The sequence below is a fragment of the Eretmochelys imbricata genome, chromosome 2 (genome assembly GCF_965152235.1).
Source record: "Eretmochelys imbricata isolate rEreImb1 chromosome 2, rEreImb1.hap1, whole genome shotgun sequence".
In the NCBI taxonomy this organism is placed as follows: Eukaryota; Metazoa; Chordata; order Testudines; family Cheloniidae; genus Eretmochelys; species Eretmochelys imbricata.
The window spans coordinates 36,218,742-36,231,984 of NC_135573.1; the positions used below are offsets into that span (position 1 = coordinate 36,218,742).

At 40.5% G+C, this 13,243-nt stretch overlaps 1 protein-coding gene across 22 annotated transcripts in view; it reads right to left on the minus strand.

Moving 5' to 3' along the window:
- Positions 1-13,243, minus strand: part of RIMS2 (regulating synaptic membrane exocytosis 2) — a 740,891-nt gene that overhangs the window by 550,343 nt on the left and 177,305 nt on the right. For 11 of the 22 annotated variants that reach the window (XM_077808880.1, XM_077808889.1, XM_077808876.1 and 8 more), the window contains one exon: positions 9,709-9,720. The exons of the other annotated variants lie outside the window; for them this stretch is intronic. In XM_077808880.1, coding sequence (XP_077665006.1) covers positions 9,709-9,720 — 12 coding nt within the window. The remainder of the gene's footprint in view (positions 1-9,708; positions 9,721-13,243) is intronic. 22 annotated transcript variants of the gene reach the window in all.

A 13,243-nucleotide genomic window follows, 5' to 3' on the forward strand; every position in this document is an offset into this window, starting at 1 on the left:
CTTTTGAACAGGTCATCTCCAGATCCTGGAACCATGAAGGAGGCAGGCCTTAAGATGGAGAAGTTTTAGATTCAGATTGAAAACTTGGCCTGCATTCAGCAAGAGGAGGTGTGGCATCAACTGAAGCGTGGTCAGTGGACAGACTGTCATGCACAAGAGGTAAGGACGCTTTACCTGTCATGGCCATTTTGGGGCTATCAGAATTACTCTGGCTCATTCCAATTGTATCTTGTGAATCATTTTCAATAGTAGGTGAAATGGGGGAGAGGTGTAGAGGAGGGGTGCATCCCACGTAACAAGGAAGGAGTCCCCCAGATATTGGTGACCCAGACCTGCTCTTGAGCAAAATTGTGGGGATTTGGTGTTTTCGAGTGTGGCAAACAGATCTATGTTCGGGAATCCCCAGCAGTTGAATATGTGCTGTAGGGTTCTTGAGTCTATCTCCCACTCATGTTCTTGTGAGAACCTCCTGCTCAGTGAGTCTGCCATGGTGTACAGGTGTCCAGATAGGTATGCTGGCATAGATGTTGATGTCATGTTGGATGCATCAGTTCCACAATTTTAGCGCTCCCCCTTGTCGATGTAAAACAAGCAAGTAATGTTGTCCATCATTACTCTTATCGTCTTTTGTCTGATTATTGGTAGAAAGTGAAGGCATGCATTGCAGACTGAACATAATTCTAGGAAGTTGATGTGCAACACGGATTCCGATGGGGACCACTTGCCCTGTAACATGTGGATCTGTAAGTGTGCTCCCTAACTGAGTAGTGAGGCATCAGTCATCAGTATCAAGGACAGTGGTGGTTGGAGGAAGGGAATCCCCATGCAGACATTCTGGGGTTGTGTCCACCATTCTAATGATTGCTTGACCTTGAGTGGTATTGAGAGAAGTTTGTTCAAGCTGTGTCTGTGGGGTACGGATACTGTTTATGGCCATCCCTGAAGACAGTGCATATGTAATCTGGCATGTTTTATCACAAATGTGGTCGCTGCCATATAAGTGAGCAACTGTAGGCAAGTTCTTATGAGATCTGTGGGCTGGTCCTTACAGTGGAGATGAAACTGACTATTGTAAAGAATCTGAGTTGGGAAGAAATTTATGGCCTCTATAGCATCTAGTTGGGGGCCTCAATAACCTCTAGTTGTTGGACTGGTGTCAGCATTGATTTTTATATGTTTATCTGGAGGCCGAGTTTCCAGAAAAGGTCCAACATTTTTGTTATGGCTTTGAGCACATCGACTCTGGATGGAGCCATGATGAGGCAGTCTTTTAGGTATGGGAATATTATAATCCTTTGTTTGCAGAGCTGCACTGCAATCTCTGCCAGGACTTTGGAAAATATCTTGGATGCTGTAGAGGGGCCAAAGGGTTGTACCTTGTATTGATAATGGTCAGACCCCAGGTCAAATCTGAGGAACTTCGTGTGGGAAGGGTGTATGATAATTTGAAAGTACATGTCTTGGAGGTCGAGGGCTGAGAACCAGTCCCCCTATTCCAGAGCTGGGATTAGTTTGTCAAACTACAACACTTCAAGTGTGACCATCTTGAAGTGCTATAGTTTGACAAACTTTTTGGAGGTTCCTCAAGTCTAGGATAGGTCTCCACCCACCAGATTTTTTCCTCTGGATTACAAAATAATGGGAATAAAAGCCTTTCCCTCTGTGTTAGGATGGGACTAGTTCTACAGCTCCCAGTTGCAGAAGGTGCTTTATTTCTTCTCATAGAAGGTGCTTGTAAGAAGGATCCGTGAAGTGGGATGGGGAGGTTTAAGAAGAGGTCTCTGTCACCTGCATTGTGGAACATAATGCCATTGAGGGGAGGAAGAGGAAGGTCGAGATCTCGAAGTAGGTTGCTATCTACCCTGTCTTTTCTTTGGTTCTGTGTATAGATGCCAAGTGAGTGCAATGTACTTGGCATATCCCCATGTAGGGAGAACTTCTCAGTAGAAAGGAGCATAGAAAAGGAAACCTATGATAATCTAAAGAGTAACAGGGAGGAAACAGCAAAAGGAAAAAAATTGAGAGAGAAGGGGTAAAGGGAAGAAAAAAATAAAGGAAACACGTGCTTACTAAGAACTTGCAACAGAAGCACTAATATCACTACAGATGTATGAAGGCCTCTGCTAGGGATTCCATCCCCAGCCAAGAGTGCTTGAGAAGGAACTGAGGATGGTTGGACCACACAGCGCTACAAGCCACAGCTCACAGTGAGAGACGGGGAGACGCACATGTGCAGCCCACCAGGCAGTGCAATCAAAGATCCCCAATCCCAGGTGCAGGGGCACTGCCGCACTACAGTGGAGCACCCATAGGGACACTCCTTGAAGAACCTAACTAAATAGAACTCTAAAAACAAACTACAAAACAAGAAACTACTATAACTATATACAAGAAAGGAAGAACGGACAAATTCACTCACTTAGCTAAGCTAACAGCGTGAAGGAACAGGGGTTCCAACTCAAGCCATGCAGTGGTAAGAAGGAACTGGAGAGGCGTTGACCCACACAACCTTTTATAACCTGAGCTGCAAACATGAGGGGACACATGGCTCACATGTGGGTCAACAGACACAGCTACTAAAACCTTCCAGCTCCGGTGCAAGCGCACCTATCTTGGAATCCATATAGGGACCATCCCTTAAAGAAGAATAGATTATTTCTTTCCTTACAGATTTGGTCCTCCATTTGGCAAACATATTTTGCTATATCCAATTATGCAAGACTGAAGCATGACTGGGATTTGTTTTTGCTTTTTAATTTGTTCTCACTATACCATCATTATCATCATCAACATCAGCAGAAATGTACACATGAAGTACAATATGTGGAAACAACGGTTTAAAGCAGGAGTGCTGTAAGAAAAGAAAATAGGAGTACATAGAAAGCCTCTTCCCTCCACATCAACAGCAAAGAAGGAATCCTCTAATGTATGTGAGTGCCTTACTAGGTGCATCTAACTAAATGCCAACCATACATGTTCAATAACAGAATGGGCACCATATTCTGACAGTTAGAAGCTATGTGCAGCTCCCATCTTAACTGCTGCATATGCTCCCATCAACAGCATACATTGACTGGCAGCTAACTTCTACACACATTGCATGCTGAGCAGTGCCCCAGCCCTTCTCTTGAAATCCTGTCCTCATTGACAGGATCCCTATGGCACAAGGCATGGTAGAATGTTTCTCATCTCTGCATGGATCTGAATGCTGCAGATTAAACTATAGGAGGGGTTTCCTGATCCACATTGCTCAGCCATATGGTCAGTGTTCAACCATTAGCCGAGGCCCGCCAGGGATATCAGTTGGCAGCTCCTACATGGATCCATGAGCACGGGCGTGTACTTGGCACAGTTCACCCCTATCCCAGACACCTGCCCCTTTTGCGGCGTGAGGGAAACCCTGGCACACATATACTTGGAGTGTGCCAGTCTGCAGCCCCTATTCCAGCTCCTCACAAATATTTTGTTACGCTTTTGGTTGCACTTTTCCCCTCACCTTCTTATTTATGCACTCCCTATCCATGGCCCCACAAAGTCACGGGACCTCCTGGTCAACCTCCTCCTGGTCCTGGCTAAAGTGATCATCTATAAAACCAGGGTGAGGAGGTTGGCCGATGGAGTATCCTGTGACTATGGGGCCTATTTCCGATTTTCCGTCCATTCATGTATCCAGGCAGAGTTCCTCTGGGCGGGGTCCACTGACTCCCTTGATGCCTGTGAGGAGCAGTGGGCGCTGTCCGGGGTTCTCTGCTCGGTGTCCACGTCTGGTTCCCTTCATTTGACCCTTTGACTGCACGCCTGTCCCTGTTATTTCATTAGTTGTCCTCTGTACTTATTTGGTTTCCAGGTCCTGTGGACCCCCCTGTTAGGCTGGGAGGGGGGAATCCTTTAGCAGTGGGTGGGCTTTGCCCACCCACTTCCTGGATCCCAATAGGATCACTCTCCTGTAGCCATCTGGCCTGACCCTGTCACAATATGTATTCGGCTCTCTATCTTCGTTATTACTGAACATGCAATTCTAAATCAGTAGAACTGCGTACTACCTAAAGCAATCTGAGATGCAATTATTAACCATTAAAAGGTAATCTAAACACTAATAGCTCCCAAGATTTGCACCGCCCACCCGCCCCAAGAAATGTAACCAACATAATACATACATCATAAATCCAGGTATTTGTGTTTTCCCTTCACTGCATTGTTTAACTGAGGGCTTACTATCTTACTAAATTTAGAGCTTGATACTGTAAACATATAGACAAAAGTACCTTTATAGAGACGAGTGGTTCTGTTGACCACAATGATACTACTTATGTGTAAGTACTTTCAAGACCACCCTTAGATTCTAAGCTCTTTGGGGTGGTGGACAGTTTCTTTTATTGATCTGTTACATACCTAGCACACCTTGGGTGCTACATAAATAATAAACAAAAGTGATCATGTGCCACATGGACTATGTTTGAAGAAATGTATTTCTAAACCACACTAAAATACAGTTTGTCACAGCAATTAAAAACCTGTGGCTGTCCTGAGTCAGCTGACTTGGGATCACAGGGCTTGGGCTGTGTGACACTGTATGATTGAAACATGACCCATTATATCATTAATATTGCCACTGTTAGTCAATTGCAACAAATCTTGTACGAAGTAGATCATTTAAGGTGTCAATGGAAAAGTTATAATCTATCAAATATGATTATCCTGTTTGTATGCATGTATCATCTTTGTATCTGAAGTTATGAATATTGACTATGTACCAGTAATTCAAATGTGTGTGCTTCTGGGGTAATGCCCACAAGGTAATTTACATCCAGTCTGACCAGCACATAGTGAATGGACTATTCAAGTTGATTGCCCATTAAAGGACATTTAGCTTGCACAATAGAACATAGAAGAAGCCTGTCCCTGCCTGATGGACATTTTAGCCAAAATATGCAGCTCCTATGATTCATCAAAGCATGCAAGGCCATGTGACCTGTTCAAGTGAGCCTGGATTCCACCTTGTGCCTGTAATTTTCCACAAACTAAAACCAAGAGAATTCCCTCCACATGGTAGAACATATAAAATGTCCTGGAAGCATCTCCATTTTGTCTCTTTCCTGATCTGATCTCTGGACTTACACTAAAAGGAGCATTCCAACCAACTGACTGAGGACCTTTCAATCTTTTGGAAGTTACAAGAGACTTTACAAGCCAGCAGTTTATTCCATCATAAGCCTGATCCAAGAACTTTGCAATGAGTATATGTATTTGTTTTCCTTGACCATCATAACACTCTCCTCTTTCTTTTCTCTTAGATGTAAACAGGGTCTGACTGAACTCTCCTTTGACGGCTAGTTGGGGAGGAGGAGAGACTTCAGGAGAAAACTGTATTTACATAAACACACCTACTCTGTGTAGGTATCTAGCAGACAGGAGCTGTGTAGCCCCAAGTGATCAACTTTGGTTGGCGTTGGGTTACAAAGCACTTTAGTACTGAATGCAAGGGTAGTGAAATGTTTTCAGTGTTGTCTTTATTGTCTGAGTAAAGGGGGCAGAACTGTGCTTAACCTGTCCCAAATGTGGTGGTCACCCTCAGCTGAAAGGACCTAGTTAAGCCAGGGACTCAAATGCCAGACCCCCGTGAAAGCAGAGAGGGGTGGGGACAGGTGTCCCAGCCAGGAGGTGTGGACTCTCTCTAAGGGTCCCCAGTCTGGTTTAACCTGTTCTTCCCCACTGTTCAAACATAGAGCTAAATAGGCTTCATTAGGAGCCTTTTATTTTAAGTGCTGAAATCACTTGTGGTGGGACAGTGTTTCTGCCCAGCCTGCTGAGAGCTAAAAATCACTAGGAGCTGACAACCACTAAGGGACTGACCTACAGAGGTCACAACAGAGAAGCTGGTGGCAGCAGAAAGTGACCGGTGGGAGCGGCTGGCAAAAGTGGCGAGCAGTCAGCCAGTGGGAACAGCCGGCGAAAGTGGCAAGCAGTCGGCTGGCAGGAATAGCCAGTGGGAGGCGGTGAGGAACAGTGGCTGGTAGGGCATCCAGGTGGCAAGGAACAGGACTGGTGAGGTGGCCAGCCAGAAAAACTGCTCAGATGACAGAGCAAGCCAGGAGCCGTCTTCCCTGGCTTGGAGGTGAACTCACACAGATGCACTTCTGAACCCTGGGTCCTCACTGACCAAGGACAACCACTGTGAGTGAGGTATGATGAGGGAGCAGAGGGAGGCCCAGAAAAGAAACTTTTGGTTGTAGAATTCAAGAACATGAGGCAGAAGACTCTGCTTCGTGCACTCTGGGGTGGGCATCCTGCTCACAGTTTTTATGTTTATGAATCTGGTTTGTGGCATTTTCCCTAATTAATGTCAGGTGACTTCTCTCCTTTCATTAAAAGTTTCTTTTCTACACTCAGACTCCAGCTCCACCTGGCAGAAGGGTTACATATAAATAAACCTTTAGATATTAGATACTAAAGGATTGGCAACAGTGTAATTATTAGGTAAAATCTGAGTAATATATTGGCGTGGCTGTGTGGCTGATCTCTTGGGATTAGAAGAACCTTTGTTTGATTAAATTGGTATTAAATAACCACTCATCAAGTATAGTGTGAAACAAGGGCTGGGATGCCAAAGGAGACTACAGTTTGGAATTCCTGTTAACCAGCGTGGTGAGACAGAAGTTTACTTTTGTAACTGGCTTGGTATATTCTTATGGAAGAATAACCACCAGTTTGTGTTGGATCTGCCTCATTTATTAGCAGTTTGTCCTTAATCTGGTATTCTTTGCTGTGTAAATGTTTGGGCCCAGGCTGGAGCCCAAAATCTGGGACCTTGCAAAGGGAGAATTTCCCAGAGCCCGGGCTCCAGCCTGAGGCCGGGCTCCAGCCTGAGCCCGAACATCTATGCCACAATTAAACTGCCCCATAGCCCAAGACCATCACCCTGAGTCAGCTGACATAGGACAGTGAGGGTTTTTTCATTGCTGTGTAGACATAAGCTGTGAGGCCTGAAACAGCTCCCAGTGAAAAGTGGTAGAAAACTCCCATTTATTTAAATGGGAGTGTTTGTTCTATGTGTACCCCATTTGGACATATGTAAACTGTAAAAAAACTCTTTAGTCTGCAAGTGACAGAGATTTAATTGCTAAGCACTAGAGGACAAGAGCTTTTATATTAGCAAAAAGAAAAGGAGTACTTGTGGCACCTTAGAGACTAACCAATTTATTTGAGCATGAGCTTTCGTGAGCTACAGCTCACTTCATCGGATGCATACCGTGGAAACTGCAGCAGACTTTATATATACACAGAGAATATGAAACAATACCTCCTCCCACCCCACTGTCCTGCTGGTAATAGCTTATCTAAAGTGATCATCAGGTTAGGCCATTTCCAGCACAAATCCAGGTTTTCTCACCCTCCACCCCCCCACACAAATTCACTCTCCTGCTGGTGATAGCCCATCCAAAGTGACAACTCTTTACACAATGTGCATGATAATCAAGTTAGGCCATTTCCTGCACAAATCCAGGTTCTCTCACTCCCTCATCCCCCTCCAAAAACCCACCCCCCATACACACACAAACTCACTCTCCTGCTGGTAATAGCTCATCCAAACTGACCACTCTCCAAGTTTAAATCCAAGTTAAACCAGAACATCTGGGGGGGGGAGGAGGGTAGGAAAAAACAAGAGGAAATAGGCTACCTTGCATAATGACTTAGCCACTCCCAGTCTCTATTTAAGCCTAAATTAATAGTATCCAATTTGCAAATGAATTCCAATTCAGCAGTTTCTCGCTGGAGTCTGGATTTGAAGTTTTTTTGTTTTAAGATAGCGACCTTCATGTCTGTGATTGCGTGACCAGAGAGATTGAAGTGTTCTCCGACTGGTTTATGAATGTTATAATTCTTGACATCTGATTTGTGTCCATTTATTCTTTTACGTAGAGACTGTCCAGTTTGACCAATGTACATGGCAGAGGGGCATTGCTGGCACATGATGGCATATATCACATTGGTGGATGTGCAGGTAGATAGTGTGGCTGATGTTATTAGGCCTATCAGAGGCTCGTTCACCTGCACATCCACCAATGTGATATATGCCATCATGTGCCAGCAATGCCCCTCTGCCATGTACATTGGTCAAACTGGACAGTCTCTACGTAAAAGAATAAATGGACACAAATCAGATGTCAAGAATTATAACATTCATAACTTGGTTTAACTTGGATTTAAACTTGGAGAGTGGTCAGTTTGGATGAGCTATTACCAGCAGGAGAGTGAGTTTGTGTGTGTATGGGGGTGGGTTTTTGGAGGGGGGTGAGGGAGTGAGAGAACCTGGATTTGTGCAGGAAATGGCCTAACTTGATTATCATGCACATTGTGTAAAGAGTTGTCACTTTGGATGGGCTATCACCAGCAGGAGAGTGAATTTGTGTGGGGGGGTGGAGGGTGAGAAAACCTGGATTTGTGCTGGAAATGGCCTAACCTGATGATCACTTTAGATAAGCTATTACCAGCAGGACAGTGGGGTGGGAGGAGGTATTGTTTCATATTCTCTGTGTATATATAAAGTCTGCTGCAGTTTCCACGGTATGCATCCGATGAAGTGAGCTGTAGCTCACGAAAGCTCATGCTCAAATAAATTGGTTAGTCTCTAAGGTGCCACAAGTACTCCTTTTCTTTTTGCGAATACAGACTAACACGGCTGTTACTCTGAAACCTGTTTATATTAGCAGTTGATTTTAGAATGTTTACAGTCACTTTCATGAAAAAGTAGATTTAGTTTAGCCAGGATATTTTGTTGTTTGTATTTTTTTTAAATTAAATTTAATTCCTTTCAATAAATGCTTAAAGTTGTCCAGGCATATTCATATTCTCTTACACATCCTCTCCTAAACATAGCTAGAATAAAATCAGTATTTTAAGAGAATACTTTAGGTTTAGTATTCACAAAACAAACTAGCAAAATATTAGTAGCATGCATAACTTTTAACATCCTTTCAACATTATGCTCAATATAATATGTGCACCAGGACTTGTGGATGACAAACATATGCTTACAATTTAGTTTAAAAAATAAAAATAAGTTAAATACTAATTCTTAACTCCACAATATTATAGGGATTAAATAGTATCTAGTAAATTGTTCGTTCTTAAAAGTTTAGGATAGACATATTTTCTTGATGATATTTGATGATTAATGTTTGAATTACTATGAAAAAAACTCAAACTACTGAGGGGCCTTCTCTCAAAATCAGAAGGATAAAATGTAATAAAAAATTAAATTTGAACCATGTGGATGTTCATAATACAATCAGAGGTTTCACTGTGAATAAAGCTGAGATTACCAAATTTGTGCCACTTAAGTTGTAAAATTGCTGTCAAATACTTTTGGAAGAAAAACATTAGTATTGCATCAATTATCCATTTTCTTTTCTTTTTTAAACTGCACATATAGAATATGACAAAATTAAAGAAGGAAAAAAGTGCATGCTCACAAGTTTCTTAACAAAAGAATTTTCATGCATAATATCTACAACACTTTAAAGTTTTATGGGTTTTAAGATGAATAATTATGAAACATATAAGGCCCATTCCTGCTCTCACTTAAACAAGAGCAAATCCTTTTGATTTCAGTGGGAATTCCATCTGTATAAGTGAGGGCAAAATCTAGCCTTTAGCATTAAGAATACTCATCAAAATAAATAATGTTAGACAGAAAAAGGCTCTAACCACTTTGTCTTCCTGGAGTTCATATCCATGAAAGCAAGAAAGAAAGGACAGAAAAAGACAAAGAAGGAAAGACAGTTATTTCCATACTGAAACCAAGAACTAGTATTTGTTAGTAAAAATAAACAAATTTCAAAGAAATTTGATTCACATATAGCTTTTTGTTTCTTCTAATTATGAAAAGTATATGGTGAAAGGGATGTTATTTTATTGGTTTTCTTCAAATTGTTTATGAATTACATTTTCAAAAAAAGTCAAAGTACAAATACATGCACAAAGAAAATTATTTTAATAAAAACAATTTAACAGTCAAATCCCACCTGCCTTATTAAAACAAATAGTCAGTGGAGCTCATGTGAATAAAGAATGCAGGATTTGGCCCGGGTGTGATAGGTCCTAATCCTACTAATGATTGCACAGATGGAACCTTTGCACACTTGCACAGAAGCCCACTGGCTTGATGTCAATGGGATTCTGGGTGGGCAAATCTCTTTGAAGGATTATAGACTAATGCAATTGGAAATAAGAGACTGGTAGTGACATAGCTCATACAAAATATCAGAGTTTGAATCATAGATGTAAATTAAGACAAATTTGTACCAACTGTTTATTATATGTTATGTAGGATATACTTTATTCTGTATTTGTCTTGTGCTTTTTTCCTTTGCATGTTTATGAAAATATATGGTTGTATTAATATTGCCATACTATTTTTCTTGGCGAGAAGGTTGTCTTTTTAGCTGCCTAAAAATGTAACAGGAAGCACATTTCAGAAAACAAAAAATATTCAAAATTATTTAAATCAAAACTATCCCTCAGTCAACCAATTTGGTATCAATGGAGAACAAAGCTTTATAAATGGAAAGATTTTTGATAACTCAGTTACTTACACTTGCCAATACACTGACTAAACTTAGGTATGCTATTAAGAACTTAGTTGCACACTTAAGTAGATGAGCTCTCTCCATTTGTTTTACTGCTCTCATTCAGGTATCTGTATACAGTTTGTGCTCTCACAGACTAGCTATTGAAAATGTCAAAGTACAGTGGGTTAAATTTTAAACATTTTGAAAGATGTTACCATTTCTAATGGTATTCCCCATTATATAAGTAGGGAGTATCACTGAAAATCATAAAGTCTTTTAAATCACAGAATTTTTGAAGTGTACCACTGTACATGCAAGTATATTTTTTAACCGTACTGCACCAGGCCATCTTTGCCCCTTGATCTGGACTCATAACAAGGCTCCCTGGCCCACAGGAGCAAAAGTGGAGAGATTTAGACTGGGAATGGAGGAGCCATGTGAATGTCCTATGCCCCTGACTCCCCACTTTATAAGTAGCATGAGCAATGCCAGGAGCTTCTAACAAAGAGATTTAGGGTGGGTAGGAGAGGTCATGCATACTTTCGGACACATGGAACCTTGAAGTGCCTACCTGTTTTGCTGCTTTCTCTGTGACTGCCTCTCAGCCACTAGTGAGATGTTCTGGATAGACAAGTGACAGTGAAGGAGAATAATAGGGTGGGAATAGATCAAATCCCCAAAATGGCGGAAATAGACAGGAGTGAGGGAGGTGGGTTTAATTTTAAAATAATAGAAACCTGACAAGACTAAATTACCTAAAAGGTTAATTTTAAAAATATAGAACATAAGGAAGGTTAAAGATCAAATATATACAAAAACAGAAAAAAGGAAGGGCAAAAGGTAATATACAAAAATGTAAAATAGATATTAATGTTTAAAAAAGAAGATAGTTAATGGTTTTAAAACTTAAAATAAAATAAAAGACAGGAGCTAGGCAATAAAAAATAATTAATAGATAAGATTTAAAATTAAGTAAAATTAATAAAGAGGCAAGAGGTTAAGAAACAAGATGCTTGAGGTCATGTTTACTCACATATACCTGCTTGTTTTCCATCTACTACTGTCTGTTCTATCTGTTCAGACTGTTAACACTTTGAGGTAGAACTATTTATTCCTAGTAAATTATTATTGCTACTTAAAAATAAAATAAAGAACTTTTAATATCTGGTTTTGTACATTATCTTTTCATATTTGCCACTACAAAGGACTCTTCTCTCCTACAGTATATGAACTCTATTCCTGAGATTCAGGAAAATGTACTGCTATTATAATAATAATATTTCCAGGAACTGACTGGAAATTATGCTGTTTAACAGTTTTGCAGGCCCTTTAAGAGAATGAAGGGCCCACACTACCTATGATTCGCACACACAATTAATTGATGTAGCCTGGCATCATGCCCTTAGTTTTTAAGAAAATATGCCCTTTAGACTATCAGGTTTTTTTAAATAATTCTCTGAGCACCTACATCCATTTATGAATTCTGCTTTTATGACCCATCTGGATTATTTTCCCACTCTTACCTGAGTTTATTTTAAAAGTTACAGCCAATATAAATTACATCCAGTGGCCTAAATAAGTTTATGTCAATCTTGGATACTCATTTTAAAAAATTTGGTTATTAATGTATTTATAGTTTATTTTCTAGTCTTTAACTGTGAAATATTTTAATAGTCTTCTATATATACCAACATAACTGCACAAATAGAAGACTGTTGCTTTTCACAGTTTTGGCTGTTTTGTTGACCTGTGTTTCACACCTAATAGTTCTTACCATTAGCAAAAAAATTTTTTTTAATTTCACCTTCAAGAAAAATGAATCAAAATACACGAGGAGGAGAAAAGTCACTCCAATTCAGCCAACATAGCATTACTGTATATAGACCAAACCAGAGACAGAAAACAGGCATGACATGTTTAATTCTTTCAAAAAAATGCAAAATCAACTATTCATGATTAACCTGACTGACACAGAAAGATAACATATTAAATAGTGTAATATTTGTTTAAAAATATGTTCTGGAAGTTCAAATTAGTGGTAGAAGTGACCTGCCAAGCAGTCTCGTTTTGTTTTTGTAGCTTCCAGCATGAAACTTCCCCAGCTCAAAAATGTTGACCCTCTTAATGACAGTGGTAAGTCTACAAAAGGCGCACATCAACAACTGCATGTACTTTGGTGACCAGATCCTTCCACCAGATCCTGAACTGTGTTAGAATCAAGAAGTCACAACAATGGTCAACTCTTATTTTAAAGAAAAGAAGCTGGACATAATGCATAGCAAAATAGCAAGGGATGTAAGCAAATAGAATCCAACCCTCCCTCCCCCCACACACACATACACCATCTCACAAACATCCCTCCAAACTCAGAATGTGGTGGGTTAGTGAGAATCCTGTGTGAAGTACAGGATTCAGAGGAAGGAGATCAAATAAAATAAATAAATAAACAGAATACATTTGGGGGAAAATATCCCTTCCTGACCCCTAAAGGTGGTTTGCTGAAACTTTGAAGTACACCATCTCTGCAGTAGTCTTATTCTTTCATAGTAAATAGCTTGAATAATGTCCCAAAGTAACAACAAACACTGCAATAGGCACTGTACAAAAATAAAAACATTTTTGTATTACACATATCATGGTACACACATACACTTGTATCTACATACAAGTTA